At 40.7% G+C, this 17,337-nt stretch overlaps 1 protein-coding gene across 1 annotated transcript in view; it reads right to left on the bottom strand.

Annotated features, from left to right (window-relative positions):
• LOC124595722 (ryanodine receptor) overlaps positions 1 to 17,337 on the bottom strand; it is a 690,379-nt gene that overhangs the window by 426,795 nt on the left and 246,247 nt on the right. The window contains exons 20-22 of the mRNA XM_047134588.1: positions 16,554 to 16,764; positions 5,949 to 6,157; positions 5,528 to 5,768 (exon numbers count right to left, since the gene is read on the bottom strand). Coding sequence (XP_046990544.1) covers positions 5,528 to 5,768; positions 5,949 to 6,157; positions 16,554 to 16,764 — 661 coding nt within the window. The remainder of the gene's footprint in view (positions 1 to 5,527; positions 5,769 to 5,948; positions 6,158 to 16,553; positions 16,765 to 17,337) is intronic.

Here is a 17,337-nt window from a genome sequence, read left to right as displayed (position 1 = left end):
TCTGGATGTAAAGGGGGCACTATCAAGCAATAGAACAGACTTCTGTGGTGGTCCTTTCTGTTTTAGAAATTGCCAAACTCATAATACAAAATGTGTGTGGAACCAGTATTTGAAAATTTCATTATTCATCCATGCTCCTTTTTTGTTGTAATAATGCAAAGGGATATCCTTAGCTGTGACATTCTTGAATGCTCAGGGCTTATTTTGTATTTTCCAATCACTAGTACAGGTAGTTTCACTTTCTGGTTCCCAGAAGCATTAGCAGCGCACAAAACTGCAGTGTGTTCTTTAAACAAATTATATCCAGGAGCACGAACTTTGCTCTTAAAATCAAGGGTTCTGGTTGGTAGACATTTCCAATACAGACCACTTTTGTAGCATGATGGAAAGAAGGAAGTTAGACCTATTGGGGTTAGCTGAAACAAGATGGAAAGGAGAAGGAAGGAGAGAACTGAGGAAAGGTTACCAACTGTACTGGAGTGGAAATGAGGAGGGAAGGGGAAATGAAGTGGGAACAGTAGTAAGAGATGAATTAAAAGAGGAAGTGAAGAGAATAAGTGATAGGATGATGAAGATCAAAATATCACTCAAGGGATGACCATAGAGGTAATACAAGTAATACAAGTGTATGTGCCCCAGGTGGGTTAGGTGGGTTGCACTTCTGAGGAGAAGCAAGAGTCTGAAGATGAAATGCAGAAGCAGATGGGAAGGAAGAATGTGATAATAATGGGATATTTAAATGCACACATTGGTAGAGAAAGACAATGCTACGAAAGTATGCTTGGACCAGAGGGTTGGAGCTGCCGAAATGAGGAAGGTGAAAGACTACTGAGTTCTGTCAAAGGAATGGCTTGCTGGTTGGGAACTCTTGGTTCAGGAAAAGAGCCACAAAATTACATGGTACAGTCAAGACCTAAAGAGAAAGTTGATAGTTGACTACTTCCTGTATGATAGTGTGATAGTGAGATGAATAAGAACATCATTGACATTAAGGTAATACCATCAGAGGCCTTGGATAGCAACCACCATTTGCTGGTAATGAACCTGAGAGGGACTAAGATAATAAAGGGACAGAAAACCAGGAAGGACACATAAGGGTATGGAAGTTGAAGGAGGAAGAAAGCAGGCTACAGTCAATACAAGTAGTAAAGGAAAGCATCCCAAAGGATGAACCAAAAATAGTAGAAGAGGAAAGGGGTAGATTCAAGGGAACATTAGTAAGTGGAGCAGAAGCAATATGTGGAAGGACAAGCAACAAAAAGAGATGGAAAGAAACACCCTAGTGGAATGTTAAAACAAAGTATACAGTACAGAAGAAAAATAGAGTCTTTGGGGTATTGTTACAGAAGAGAACAGTAGAGACGAGAGAAGAGTATCAAGCAAGAAAGAAAGAAGCAAAAAGAGTAGTGGTGGTGGAGGATGAAAGTGGATGGAACAGTGGACCAGAATGATGGAGGAGGATAGTGAAGGTTCAAAAAAGGTGTTATATGGAATGATTAAAAGTAAGAGAAAGAACAGTATGACAGATTATGCCCAAATGGTGAATGGCCAAGATGTAGAGAATAAGCAGGAACTCAAGAATATGTGGAAGGAATATTTTGAAGACCTCCTAAACCTGATGAGACCTGGATGAGGAGCAACAAGCCGAGGAGAAAAAAGAGGGGGAACAGCACACAGAAAAAGACCTTACATGGGGAGAAGTGGAAAAGGCAATGGGCAAGATGAAGGGAGGGAAGTCACCAGATATGGACGAGCTAAGTGTAGAGATGGTGAGAGCAGCAGGAGAGGTGGGGATACAATGGCTATATTGAGTAATGAAAATTGTGTGGAGACAAAAGATGATCCCAGAAGACTGGAAGAAGGGAATAATTGTCCTGATCTTTAGGAGGGAAATAGAAAAGAGTGCAAGAACTATCAGGGGATAATATTGATGAATCATTGTGCAAATATTTTTGAGAAAATTTTGGAAGCATGAATTCGGGCAAAATTAGAAGGAGGGAAGAGAGAAGAGCAGCATGACTTCAGAACAGGAAGGTCTATGGTGGATCTAATTTTTGCTGTAAGACAACTGCAGGAACAGCACTATGAATATGGAATAGATCATTCTACTAATGACCTTCCTGGACATTGAAAAAGCATATGATAGTGTACATAGAAGCAAAGTGTGGAAAGCCCTGGAAAACAGAAGAGTAGCAAAACAGATTATTTGGAGGATAAGGGAAATGTTCAAAGGAAGTGTGAGCTGTGTGAAAGTGGGAGGAGAGAGATCAGCCTGGATTGAACAGAAGAATGGCTTCAAGCAGGGAAGTGCACTTTCACCATTACTCTTCATTGTAGTGATGGATGATATAATGAGTACAGCAGAACAAGTAATTGGCGAAGGAAAGATGAAAGCTATGGTAATTGCAGACGATCTGATGATTTGGGGGGAATCAGGAGGAGGAAGTACAAGAGCAGTTGGATGTATGGGAATGAACAGTACAAAGATATGGGATGAAATTTAGTATAAGTGAGAGTGAGATGATGATCACAACAAGAATGAAGGAGAGAGGAACAACTGGAATAACAACTGGTGGGGAATGATTGAGGAGAGTGGAGAGCTTCAAGTACTAGGAAGCCTGATACAGGAAGATGGAAAGAAACAACAGAGAAATAAACAAGCAGGGGAGAAAACCAGAAGCATTTCGGAAGTGTGTCAGAAGCCTAATACGGAGCTAGGATGTAGCCTAAATCAGTAAAAAGGTAATATACCAATCATACTATGTCCCGATCCTGACATATGCATCCGAAAGCTGGGTTATGAAAGGAAGAGAGAAAAGCAAAGTACAAGCTAGTGAAATGAAATTCTTGATAAACAGTATTGGAGTGACAAAGATAGACAGGTTAAGAAGTGAGAGTATCAGAGAGTTAATGAAGGTGAAACCATTACAGGAGGAGATAGAGAAATCAAGGCTGAGATGGTATGGGCATGTTAAGTGAATGGAGGAGAAGAGGATACCCAGGAGGATACACTATATGAAACTGGAAAGAAAGAGAACAAGAGGAAGACTGAGAGACAGATGGCTGAAAGGAGTGGAGGAATGCATCCAGAAGAAAGGAGAAGACTGGAACAAGATGAAGACGAAGAGATGGTGTCAAGACAGAAGACGACAGAGAGGCCTATGTTCCAAATAGGCCCAGCCAGAGGCTGGAAACTGTCCAAGATGATGATGATGTATCATAAATTTGGTCAGGTGTGAAATTCTTTTCTTCCACAAGTTTCTGGAATTCTTCAGTGAATTGCTGCAACATTTGGTAAGTTCACAAATCCAGTGACATTGTTCGAATCTGGTTACCCACCCTGATGAGGTATTAAATTCTCCCTCTAACCCTAGAGTTCATAAAAAAATTTTGCTTTTTCAATACACATCAAGCCTGACATACTGACACCTTCGGCTCATTTTTGGCTAAACCACCGCAAAAGAACAGCATTTAATTTAACAAATATAGATTTCTTAACATCTTTTTCATATAGATGGTCTAGAACTAGAATCACATTTACTGACAAAATCCTGTATTTTCTGTTTACTCTTTTTAATGTCCAGAATAGTCTCCATTCCAATACCATAATCACCACTTAGTGCTGCATCAGTTCTCAAATATTTCAATTAATTCTAATTTTTCTTTTAATGTCCACACATACTTATTTTATTTCTCCATCATCGCCTTTACAAATTTCTTTTAATTTTTTTTTTGTTGGTTAACATCAGAAAACTAAGTTTGCTTTTGATTCACACAGAAAAGGCTGGCTTATAACAATGCAGCTGTCATTTAAACAATGACAATTGCATTTATTGTCATGCGGAGGGTTGTTTATTGCTGTTTTCTAGAGAAATGGGAAAATAAAGTACTATAAAGAAAACACAGAGGATGAGAATGTGAAACATGGATTGGGATACAGATGATAACAGAAGCCCTGTTTACTGCCTATAAAACAAAACAGTGTGCAACATTAATAATAAGTGTTATTTAATGGGTGAGAAACTTACAAGCAAAAGATTTAATGAGATGCATAATACAGTTCATGGGAAGGAGGAAACAAAAAGAGGTAGTGAAATACCAGAGTAATACATCAAAGTGTGAGACATGAATGCATGTATAGGGACTGGCTGGACAGGATGAAGAATTACCTTGTTCACCCCCCTCCACTTTTTGTTTTATCTGATCAAAGGGCAGCAACTGTGTAAAAACACAAACATTTCACAGTTCAACACACTGTTTTCAGACCAGACAAGTTACAGTTTTATCCTTCACATCCCCATTAACCAAACCACAGCCCGACTCATGCTGATTTATCCTTTTGGAGAAATGTGAAAATGATGAATATGAAGGCCTTGTTACAAAAGCATTCCAATTATTTTGAGGGTCTTGGATGCTCATACAAAGAGAAAGGGAGGAAGCTAACAATTTGCTGACAAGTGTGAACAACTCAATACTATATACGGGGGCCTCTCTGAAAGAGATGAGAAAACTGTCTTGTTTGCTAGTTTCTGATAATCCTCTCTCTGTTGTGACAAAAGGAGAATTCACTTACACAAAATGTAAAATTACAAGGAGGCAGAAAGCCTGGCAAACACTTACCTTCATGGGATGAACTTCTAGTATTGCTGACAGAAACATTTAAAAGAGAAAAGAACTATTCTTAACTTTCAAAATAGTTAATTTCTTTCTCAGGGAGAAATGTGGGATGATTTTAAGAAGGAGAGGGAGATCACTCAGATCCAAGGTCAAGATGGACCCACGTGTTGTGAGCATGGAGGAAAGGCAGAGGGGAGTAGTTTGTTTCAATGTAAGAGTGTTAACAGTCATGTTTCATAGCCAGTCAGCATATTAAACACCAACCTTTAAGGATCCTGAATAAAACTTTCTAACATTTAATGGTACAGTTGTGCATTCAGACTTTTTCTCTACTCACAGACAATGCCATAGCTACCAAATGTAGATGTTAGCAAAGCAAGGATTCTAATCTAGTATTTCACTAAACATGTCAGAAGAGTGGGATAAATTTGCTGGTTGGTGCAGAAAGATCATTTCCTAATCTCATAGGTTCTCCTATATGAAGTTCATTTCTGTGTAGCAGTAGTTTTCAAGACAGATGTCTAATGTTTAAATTTAATGAATGATCAAAACCAAAGCTTACATGAGAAAATGACTGCTCGACATTTGCTGAAAGCAATAAAAAGAATGATTTTCATTCAGGCTCAAATTTGTAAAACACATCATCATAGGGCAAAGCTTTTGTATCAGCTGCAAAGATGGTGCTACCTGAACACCATGCCCAATGTAATAAATAAAGTTTGCATGAAACACTTGTCAAGAGAAGCTATCTACAATTTTGGTCAGATTACTTCCAAAAGTGACCATTTTCAAGTAAATAGTGGCCAGATCTTATGGAAACCTAACATTTCTTAGTACCATTTCTACCGCCCTACTTTCAAAAACTAAAGGAAATAATTTTGTTTAGCAAGTAAAACAACAGCTAACTTACCTCATTGAGGCCGTAAGTCCAGCCTTGTTGAATGCGTTCTTTTGCCCAGAGATTGTGTGTATTTTCTGCAAGCTGATCAACCAACTCTTCCATTTTTGGAGTAAGTGTGATAGCACTAAGGTCCAGGGGTGCTGGTTTGTAGCCATTCGACTGGAGGAATGGTTCATTTGGAAGACGAACAGTTTTGATACGAGATGGTGGCTTGTCCATCGTAATATAATATCCAAGTGCAAGAATTGTCCTACAAAAAGATCTCTTATAAACAATTCGTTTCATAATAACATCAGCAAAAATGTTACTATAAACTGGGTATTTGAAATTTATCACTTAGTAGTTTCTAGGGGTAAAGTTCATCCTTTATTTCCTTTTTAGTAAAGTACCACTGTAAGTAAGTAAAAACTACAACTGAACCATAACATACTTTAGTGTTTGTACTGCAAGCTGTGAATCATAACGTTTCTCAGCTGGAGGCAGTCTTTCAAACTGAATGAGGCATGGATGAATTTTACGAACATCATCTCTCCTTTCTCCGTATGCCCATCCGGCTTCAATTTTGTTCATTGCCCACATTTCATGGATGTTTTCTGCAAGACGATCTCTGATGCTTTCTATATAGCCCGGTAATGTAATCTGGAAACAGAAACATGAATTTGTCCCATGTCAGAAAATACATAATTTCTTTTAAAAGAATAGCATTTTGACTTTTATCACAAAGAAAGCAGTTTAATAATTATGTAAGCATAAATATAGAGTGAAAAAAGGAAGTTATAGAAAAACTCAACAAAATTTTAAAAAATCAACAAATGTATTTTAATGGCAAAAAATAAACCACTGATTGCAACTTGAGTTTTAACAAACAGTAATTCGTATTATGCATTCCTGGATAGCTGAGAGTGGTAATGTACATGCTTCCAGGACATGAGGTGAGCCAATCCCAGATTGATTCTGCCTCATGGCTTTAGTTCTACAAATCAGTAGTGACTTTTGTCTCGATTCATCATTGTCACAATCTCCCTGTTGTGTGAATCCAAGTAATGTCGTATACATTAGTAAATGAATTTAGTGGACTATGGTAAAAGGATGTAGACAGTATTACTTATGGAATTTTAGGTTGCTCCAGGGAGCATGCACAGATAACTGAAATGGTTAATGTGACTGCTTGTATTAAGCAGGAAATTCAGGTTCGAGGCCCAGTTTGGCCCAAAGTTTCATGTGTCACTATTAGGTAGTAGAGCTGTACCTAATACAGGCTGATGTCAAGGAATTCGCAGTCAGCAAATTAATTTCAAAAACTTAGAAAATGTTACCATGCTTCGTCATGACAGCAACACAGATTCCTTCTGGGGGTAGTGATTGTATCAGGGAGAGCATCCACTCACCAAATGCTACCAACACTGTCAAAACTGATGTATAACACTGCTGACACCACAGAGAAATGTCTAAAGGCAACAGGAAAAGAAGAACAAGTAAGTCATATTATGAATAGTTGTAAACTATGTCTTGCAGATGGAGTCTCCTATATAAATGCTCATCTGATCTCTGACTGAGTAAGAAGATAAGCAGATAAATCTGGTGATCTTAGAGATAAGTTAATGTCAACAAATCTTGAGATGATATAATTAATAAACAATTCCTGCGTAGCTGCCACTGATTGCCTTGTAGTGTGTGGCATTACAGAATACTTTCAAAACAAGGTGTCATGAAGCTGTGGAAAACTGTACAAGGTGGTAGTGCAAGGAATGTCTGCAGCATCTGATGATATGATGCATAATAACTGTCAGTGTTAACAGTCCTTCACTTTCAAAGAAAGTAAGCTCCAATGACACTGTGTGATGGAACTGTATACCGCACAGTTAACGGTCAGGTGTACATTTCCACTCTTCACCCAGCAGGCCTTATTAATGCAACTAGTGAGATGAAAATTAAGTGCACTGCCCTCACACATTTTTCTTCATTTGTTGGCACAAAGCTATTTGCGACCAGTGATCGTATTCTTTCAGTTTTTCCAAAATCTGGAACTTGTATGGGTGGGTGTTAAAGCCAACACAAAGAATTTAGCATTCACTCTCTCCAGAGAACTTGACCACAATTGCTTCCTTATGAACTTAAAACCATAGACTCCACGGAAGCATTGCCAAGGTCACGAGTGGATGTGTTTTGGTGTCTGTGTGGTGATCGTGTGTGTGTGTGTGTGTGTGTGTGTGTGTGTGTGTGTGTTCTTGCACTAGAAAAAGACAACAGCTCGAAAGCTTATACACCTCTGGACTGTTACGAGTTCCTTTGTGTCATACATTTTTCAGTGGTTGCCTTTCCACATTTTTGTTCATTATTAACATACAGCCTCTGTATCCTGTGTTGTACTCCGTAACTCTATTGTTTTTGCCTTTAAGAGATGACCTCACCTCTTTAAGGTTAGTACGCCAAGTTTTATAGTGTGTTTTGGGACCAACAGACCGTGATAACCAATTGTACCACCACCCAGATGTTGAGCACCAGCCGATGTCTCCATCAGCTGTTGTCACTCAAATAGCACATATGGTGCGACTCTCACTACACACCCCCTATCGCAAAGGGGGCCGCAAGGGGGAGAAATTGCAGCTGAGAGACTGTGCATGTTGGCTGCACAGGTGCCTCCCAGTGCCACTTCCAGCTTGCCATCCACATATGCAATAGATGCCCAGCGACCATCCTCACTCTGCTCTCACTCGTTGCGCTATTTACTATGCTACCTAGAACTGTACTGTACCCGTCTTGTGTTGTGAACTATTGTCATCTGAGATCATTAAATATTCTTGTTCTGGACGTGCCATCTCATGATTTTTTTATGTTATGAGTTACAACAGAATTGGCAACAATCGTGGGCACTTTTTATGCTTGTTATGTAGCCTTGGAGCCTGCATAACAGGCCACCTTACCAGGTGTGTCGATGGCAACTGCACTACAGCAATTTCTACAACAGCGGTCAAAGGGATAGAAACGTCAGGTAGCTTTCCTTGTTGTCCATGTTATTCCCTCAGCCATCAGCTACAAACCTGCGACTGTTCCTACCTTATGATGAAACAGCAGAAGAGTGGAAAGGATACAAAAAGTGCCTCCGGAAGCACTTTGCTGCATTCCAAGCAATAGATCAAGTTTGGTAAAATTACTTTTCTTGTCATGGATCTCACCCAGTATGTAACAGCTTTTATGCAAGCTAATCCCTCTCATGGAACCAGCACATCTGACATTTGATGAAATGTGTACTCTGTTAACTACCTACTTTCACCGACACTGCCATATCACTGCATTCCACATGGAATTTTATCAGAATCATAACCACACAAATCAGTCATTCTCCACATGGGCAAGTAAACTGCAGGGCCTCAGTAGGAAATGCCAATCTGTGACTCCAGTAAATAAGGAATCATACCCAGAGTTGATGATTGGGAACACAATCATTTGTATGGTGCTGGATAAGGAAGTGCATCAGAAAGCTCTACAATTTGAGGACCCCACCTTAGAGAACATTTTAAAATGGGTCCAAGCCTATGAAATTTCCCAGGCAGCAGGCCATTGATTATGATCTTGGGGAGAGGTGCCAGCCACCGTGTCAGAGCCAGAAGTAGGATTCAACTTTATTGACACCTTATATATGGCAACAGTAGCGCGCAAACCTGTAGCACTCTGTACCATAAACAAGTGCTTGGACTGTTTTCGAATACATGTCAGAGAAGATTGCAATGACCAGGCAGCAAAGTGCGGGGCATTCTGGGAGGCATCCTGGAAGGAAGGAAATCTCATTTCTGTCTGCCTGGCTCTGGACAAAAATGCTTGCCTCAACAGGATCTGATATGATTTCATCGGAGTCTCACGCCAAAGTGATGTTACCTATGAAACTGTTCATCATGCTCACTTTGTGCGATACACAGGTTCAGCTACAAGTTGATACTGGTGTGTCTACATTCAAGTTAACCTCTCATACATATCTCCAGCTGGAAGCACACCACATTCAATCCACAGCTCACCACTCAGGTGCCATTCAACAAACAACATGTTCCATTCAGAGAGTAACTCACAATTGGCGTGACATGCAAAAATGTTGTAAGACACCACACCTTCCTTGTGGTTCACAACATGGTACGGAGAATTTATTCGGCCTTGATGCTTTTTCTGCTTTTGGATTTGTCATTCATAACTCAGCTCACTTCGTCTCAGGACAAGTACCATGTCAGGGATTGAAAACCCTCAGATATTTCCTCTGGGGTCCAGAAAAAGGGAAGCACTTTATAGCACAGATTACATTAAAAAAATTGGTGTGCCCTTACTTCTTATGTGCCATCAACAATAAGCTAGGTACACTAACAACCCTGGATATCATGGAACCCATGTCTCTATGTGAATGGCCCACACCTATGGTTATTGTGAACACACACTTGGGCAAATTGCGCTGTGTGGAGACTTTAAGGTTATGGTCCATTCTTAGTCAGAGGTCAATATCTATCCCTATCTGAAATCAGATGAGCTTTCTTTGCTCTTGTGGAAGGCCCAAATTTTTCAAAATTCAATCTCTCTGCAGCTTGCTTACAACTATCCCTGGATGAGGAATCACAAGAAAGTCCTGGTACTCAACATGCCACATGGATTATACCATTTCAAACACTTAATTTTTGAGAGTGCCAGTGTCCCAGCAATCTTTCGAAGGTTCCCTGGGAAACTGCTACACAATGTTTTGAGCTGCATAAATTATCTAGACAACATAGTGGTGATGGGGGTCACAACAGAAGAACACTTAGGAAACTTGCAGCGGCTGTTCCACATCCTCTTGTCCACAGATGTCAAATGCAATCTCAATGTGGGGTGCTGCCCACTCGTCTCATATAGGGTGCCTAAAAGAATGCTGTATTCTCAGAATGCTATACAACAATTCAAGCAAAATTGCATTAACAGTTTTTATTACAAATAAGAAGAATGACAATACTTAACTTGTATTTACAACAAGTGGTCACAAGCGATGGGCAACATGCAAATAAGTGTCTTTTGCTATAAACGAAGTTCCTGTAAGTTTGACACAAAGTTTGTGGATCATTAATAACTGCTATTGTAGTGTTCTCTGCTAGGCCTGTCCGTATACTATCCCAATACTGAATGATACTGAGCCGATTCTGAGTGGTCGAGGCTGGCAGGAGCGGCGCTTATATTCACCTCTTGTAGAGGCCGCTCCTGTCATGGTGCGATCCCAATCAGCGCACCTTTAGCCGTTGTCATTTCAACACCTTCTCTTGTGTTCTTCATCTTCATTCCGGAGGTTGTGGTTATGCCAGAGCACAAAAAATCTCTCTTTTTTTTCAACCATTGGAGAAATACCTGGGGCAAATTATCTCTCATGAAGGTATTATGTCCACAAAGAAGCTGGTTGAAGCTGTCATCATGTTTCCTCGGCCCACAAATTTAAAGGAACTCCAGTCATTCTTTGGAAAAGTAATATACTATGGAAAATTTTTCCCTGGCATGACATCAATTATGCACCAGCTCAACATTCTATGGAAGAAGAGTGTGCCTTTTGTATGTTCAGAGGCATGTGGACAGGCATTCAAGACCCCGAAGCAGGCCAGCCTATTGGCAGCATGCCTCTGACATTTCAACCACGCAAAAAGCTAGTGATGGCAGTGGACACCTTTGTACAAGGTTTGGGGCTGTCATGCCACATAGCGATGCAGAAATTTCTGAACATCCCATCACATTTGCAGTGAACATGCTCAAAACCATGCAGAAGAGGTATCCATAAATTGAAAAAGAGGCCCTTGCAATCATCTTTGTGCTTAAGAATTCCCACACATTTCTATACATCTTTGTGTTAAAAAAATTCCATTTATTTCTACACAGAAAAAAATTTCACCCCATTACGGATCATAAACCATTAATGTCCCTCTTTGGTCCTGTAGGAACACTATCTGAGAAGACTATTCACTGACTCCAGTGCTCGACACTCTTTCTCAGCAGGTACAATTACGAAATCCACTTCTGCAATACCACTCAAAACACCATCATTGACGTCCTTCTCATCTCCCAATGGTCCCTGAATTGGAGTTCAATCAAGACAAGATCTTGTGCTTCCAGTTGGATGAAGAGGCTCAACAGGGCATGTGTGGCTGCAGCCATGGCCAAGACACCATCTCCCAACAGATCTGGTGGTACATTCAACAGGGCTGGCTAGACCACATTTCTGGTTGGTACTCCAACCCATTACAGCAGTATTTCCACCAATGCTGCCAGTTAATCCTGGTAGACAGAGTTACCCTTTTGACTGTGGTTCAACAGTCTCCGCATGTGGTCCCACCAGAACCTTTGCATCCGTTAATCTTTTGGCTCTTGTGCTTATGACTCTTTCGCCAAGTTCTCATGAACTGAACCAGTTGCCCGGGGCCAAGTGTGCTGGTTGTGCAACGACCAGGAGGTCAAACATCTTGTCTGCAACTGTCATCAATGTGGATAACAGAAAGTGTCTCAATGACAAACTTTCTCACACTGGCTCTCATGCGGCGGGAGCGGGTTTACATCGAGTTTGTGGGCCCATTCCTGGGCACTACCTGGCTGACTGTCCTTGATGCATACTTTAACTTTCCATAAGTGGTCAACTGTTGGTCCACTAGTGTGGAGGCTATGGTCACAGCTTTCAGCAGAATTTTCACTAATGAATGACTTCCCCTCACACTGGTGTCGGACAATGGACCGTAATTTCGCTACCAGGTTTATGCAAGTTCTGCTGCAGAAATGAGGTTCAACATCTGGTGTCTCCCCACCTTTCCATCCCGAATCAAATGGTGAGGCTGAAACACTTGTGTGAACTTTAAAACACAGATGAACAAATATGTGGCTGATGCTCCTATGGATGAGCAGCTATAATTTTTTTATTTCCTGCATGTCATATATATATATCTGCTTGTGTCTGTATATGTGCGGATGGATATGTGTGTGTGTGTGTGTGTGTGTGTGTGTGTGCGCGAGTGTATACCTGTCCCTTTTTCCCCCTAAGGTAAGTCTTTCTGCTCCCGGGACTTGAATGACTCCTTACCCTCTCCCTTAAAACCCACATCCTTTCGTCTTTCCCTCTCCTTCCCTCTTTCCTGATGAAGCACCCGCGGGTTGCAAAAGCTTGAAATTTGTGTGTGTGTGTTTGTGTTTGTTGTTGTCTCTATCAGCATACCAACGCTTTCATTTGGTAAGTTAAAGCATCTTTGTTTTTAGATATATTTTTCCAACTGTATGTATCTTAATTTAAGTAAAGAGAAATGAGACATATGGCTATGATGTCTGTAAATGACACAAGTTCGAGAACTACACGAACATCCCAGTTGATAATCAGATATCTCTTTTATCTTTCTGGTAGAAATAGCTATTTTCAAACTATACTAATATACTTGTAATGACTCATACAATCTTTCTGGCAAATATAATGGGAATGCTTATTTTGTGTTTTCCCAGGACAACCTGCCTTTTCAATTACATGCATCAGAGTGCCTCTTTCACTTACGTTATCTGTTATTATTATTATTTTATTTTCAAACAAACTAAACAACTGTCAATTAATATTTTTGGAAAAAAACTGTCTCTGTCTTAATTTAAGTAAAGCGAAACAACACATGCAAAAACAGCAATTAGGAGCAGGGTGGAGAGGGGACAGCAGGGTATGGGTGGGAAGAGAGCAGAGCACCGTCTGGCAGAGCATGCAGAGACTAGACGGCAGTAGGACAAGGCTGCCATGTGCAGTGTCAGGAGGTTAAGGAGAAGGAGGCTGTGGGGTAAACAGGGAGCAGAAAAGAGTGGTGGATGCATTGGCAGAGAGCAGCACACATTGAGGGTGAGGGGATGTGGATTAGGAGGAGGTTGTAGAACAAAGGGGGTGGCTACTGTTGAGTGGAGGGTGTGGGGACAATAGGTTACTGTGCTTTGAGACCAGAATAATTTCAAGAGCAGAGAATGCATTGTAAGGGTAACTCCCATCTCTGCAGTACAGAAAAGTTGGTTGTGGAGGGGAGCCTCCTAGGTTGTGATCCAGCCACCGAAATCAAGCATGTGATGTTCAGCTGTGTGTTGTGCTACAGGGTGCTCCACTTTGCTCTTGGCCACAGTTTGGCAATGGGTGTTCATCCTGGTGGACAGTTGATTGGTAATCATACCAATAAACAAAGCTGTGTAAGACTGCAGTACAGCAGGTATATGACAAGGCTGCTTTCACATGTGGTGAGACCTCTGAAGGGCACAATAAGCCTGTGACAGTAGTGGAATAGGAAGTGCTGTGTGGGTGGATTGGGCAGGTCTTGCAGCTGGGTCTTCCATGTAGATATGATCCCTGTGATGGGGTGCTCCTTTGTAGCTGGTTCTTGGGGGTGGTGGAAAGATATTGTGTGTGTGTGTGTGTGTGTGTGTGTGTGTGTGTGTGTGTGTTCACTGCAGATAAGCCATCCCCAGGTGGCCAGGCTGTACAGGAGGGATTCTTTGGTGTGGATGGGATGGCAGCTGACAAAATACAGCTACTGTTGGTTTAATGTGGATAGAGGAGTGGAAAGAGCTATCAGAGAACAGGAGGCCACCACCCAGGAAGGTGGTACGCTGGGTTGAAGATCAGTTGAAGCGGATGTGAGAGAAGGTGCCAAGGTTGTGGAGAAATGAGGATAGGCTGTCTTGGCTCTGAGTCAAGATCATGAAAATACCATCAATGATCTCGAACCAGACCATAGGTTTGGAAGTTTTGAGAGGCTATGAATGTTATGTTATGTTATGTTATGTGGTTTATTCATCTCATTACATACAATTTTCAAATCATTTGATTTGATGTACAGGAGACATGTCAAGGTTTACAAAAGAAACTTTTTTTCACTTTTTTAAGAGAAATACAAAAGTTTACATTATATTTTACATTTCTAAGTTACAGCTACACATGTATATAAAATAATAAATGTATTACAATCCCTGTGTTCAGATTGTGAAGCTGTCCTCAATGAATTCATCGACAGAATAATAACACTTTTCCACCAGGAGAGTAAAGAGCAATCTTTTCAGTGAACCAATCTCCATTTTAAATATATTACTGCCTTTTATTTTATTGAAAATTTTTAACCCCATATACTCTGGCATTTGGGCATAACGTTTTAAACGATTTGTTGGGAGTTTGAAGTTATCTCTGTGGCGAGTGCTGTAGTTGTGGTCAAAACGGAAATTGTCTAGTGTATGCTGATTTCTATATAGAAACACCACCATCTCATATATGTAAAGTGGGGGGATAGATAGTACTTTTAAATTTTTTAACAGTGGTCGACAGGATTCCTGTTTTTTTGCTCTAGATGGCCTATAAACAGGTTGGCATAGAAGATAGCCATGTAGGTGCCTATGGCTGTGCCGCGGATTTGTTTGTCTACCTTTCATTCAAAGAAGAAGTAGTTGTGTCTTATGATAAAGTTAGTAAGGAGTATGAGGAGTGAGGTGGTGGGTTTGGAGTGTGAAAGACTTTGGCAGAGGTAGCGTTCAAGAACAGTAAGACCATGAGCATGAGAGATGTTGGTGTGCAGAGAAGGGAGCAGAGGTAGCATTCAAGAGCAGTAAGACCATGAGCATGAGAGATGTTGGTGTACAGAGAAGTGGTGTCGGTAGTGACAAGTAGGGATCCAAGAGGTAAAGGGGTGGTGATGGTGGAGAGTTGGTGAAGGAAGTGGGTGGTACCTCTGATGTTGAACACAAGACTTTGGGCAATTGGTTGGAGGTATTGGTCAATGAGGGCCGAAATTCTTTCTATGGAGACACAGTAACCAGCTACAATGGGCCATCCACGATTGTTAGGTTTGTGGATTTCGGAGAGCATGCAGAAGGTGTGTGTGTGTGACATGTCATAGCCATGAGGAGGGAAATGGATTCAGGGGAGAGGTCCTGGGAAGGGCCTAGGGCTTTAAGCAAGGATTGGAGGTTGTGTTGGACTTCTGGGATGGGATCACTCTGGCAGAGTTTAAAGGCGGAGGAGTCAGATAACTGGTGGAGGTCTTTTGCCAGGTAGTCACTGTGATTCATAACAACAGTGGTAGAATCTTTGTCTGTAGGTAGGACAATTAGGTCAGGATCTGTTTTGAGGCTTTGTATGCTGTCCTTTATTCTGCTGAGAAGATGGTGTTGTTAAGAAGGGACCTGGGGAAGATTGGTGAGGCCAAGTGAGAGGTAAGGAATTCCTGGAAGGTGACCAGGAGGTGATTGGGTGGGAGGAGGAGAGCATCATGGTTGTATGGTGGTATGAATTGGGGGAGACAAGGTTCAGTATTGGGATTAGATAGGCTTTGTTTGGAGGGATTGATGGCAAAGAAATGTTTCCATTGTAGGGATTGGAAGAAGGAGAGTAGGTCTTTGACAAGTCCAGCATGGTTAAATTTGGGTGTAGGGATGAAACTTCTGTGGGGATTTTAGTGAAAAGGTTAACAAGAGTGTTATGGGGTTGTTTTAGCTATGGATTTAGTGGACTGTTGGTAGGGAGTTTTGCAGCATGTGGCAAGATGAAAAGGTCAGTTAGGCCATGTCTGGGTGCTATGAGGGCTTGATGAGAAGGAACACTGTGAGAAGGATAGGGATTGGATAGTGGTTGGTGCCCCAAAATGGCAGAGGATGTCAACAGGTCAAATAACTTACAGAGGAGATGGATGATTGTTTTCTGACAGCCAAATGCCCATAATATTAATAACAAATTTAAAAAAAGAACTTATGGAGATGATGTTGGGAATGCTCTTTCAGATGCTGGAGAGCCAGTGGTTCAGCTTCAGAGACATGATGCATGTACGAGTGCATAGCAGCAGTATCTTATGGAGAGAGCAGGTGCCATGGAAATGTGCTTTTCCAAGGAATTTGTATGGTTAGGCTGTTAGGTGGGTGAAGGGGATTCCATGGTTTAGGTAGCATGAGACAAATATAATCATCTGAGTCATAAGCACACCTCATATCAGCCTGCCAGTTACCAATTTAGTAAGCATTTTAGGAAACAACACAATAGGAAACAGCCATCAAGTTAACATACCATCGATGTGTCAACTGGTGTTGGCACAAATGCTGTATCATCTTCAACTGGCCATGGTCCTGAAAGCACACATTTATTGAGGTTCCCAAAGTAGAAGCAAGGGTCAATGGAAAGAACTTGTTGAGGAAGTAAGCTTTCAACTAGGGGTGAAAATTCTTCTGGTGGAATGTATTTCAGTCGTCCTTGATCTCCACCAAGTAGAAATCGACAACTGGAAAGATAAAGCAAAGGTTAGATGAAACTAACTTTTGATTCAATTCTTTCTTAAAATACAGAATAATACCATCACAGAACATACATCTACTATGGTACAATTATTCTAACAGCAAAGATCAAGCAGTCATCTCTAGTTTTTACACTTTTATCATCATTCAGAACATGTTGATTTGTTCTTTCAATCACTGTTTATAGTTAGTGTAAAACTATCTATTACTATAATAGTTACATGTTCCATAGATCATCTGCATGATATTTTGTCATGATGAAGGATGATTCATGTAACAATTAATTGTCTACAAATTTGTAGGCTTTTCTTGCAAGCAGTTCATATAAGAATAAAAAAATATATGCAAAAGAAGGAACTGCCAAAAAAATTGTAACTTTGATATCTTCAAGCACTTTGTCTCATTGGGATGTGATTTTTCTCTCACCATAATTCAGCACTTTTCAACCAAGGCCAACTTCAAAGAATAATACTGTAAGTATTTTTTTGCTGATTTCATAATTACAGACATTAGTAACCAAACAGTAAAAAAAAAGCATTTTCAAAAGAGAGGACTCTTTC

The sequence above is a fragment of the Schistocerca americana genome, chromosome 2 (assembly GCF_021461395.2).
Source record: "Schistocerca americana isolate TAMUIC-IGC-003095 chromosome 2, iqSchAmer2.1, whole genome shotgun sequence".
In the NCBI taxonomy this organism is placed as follows: Eukaryota; Metazoa; Arthropoda; class Insecta; order Orthoptera; family Acrididae; genus Schistocerca; species Schistocerca americana.
Note: the sequence above shows the minus strand (reverse complement) of the source record. Positions and strands in the feature narration are given on the sequence as shown.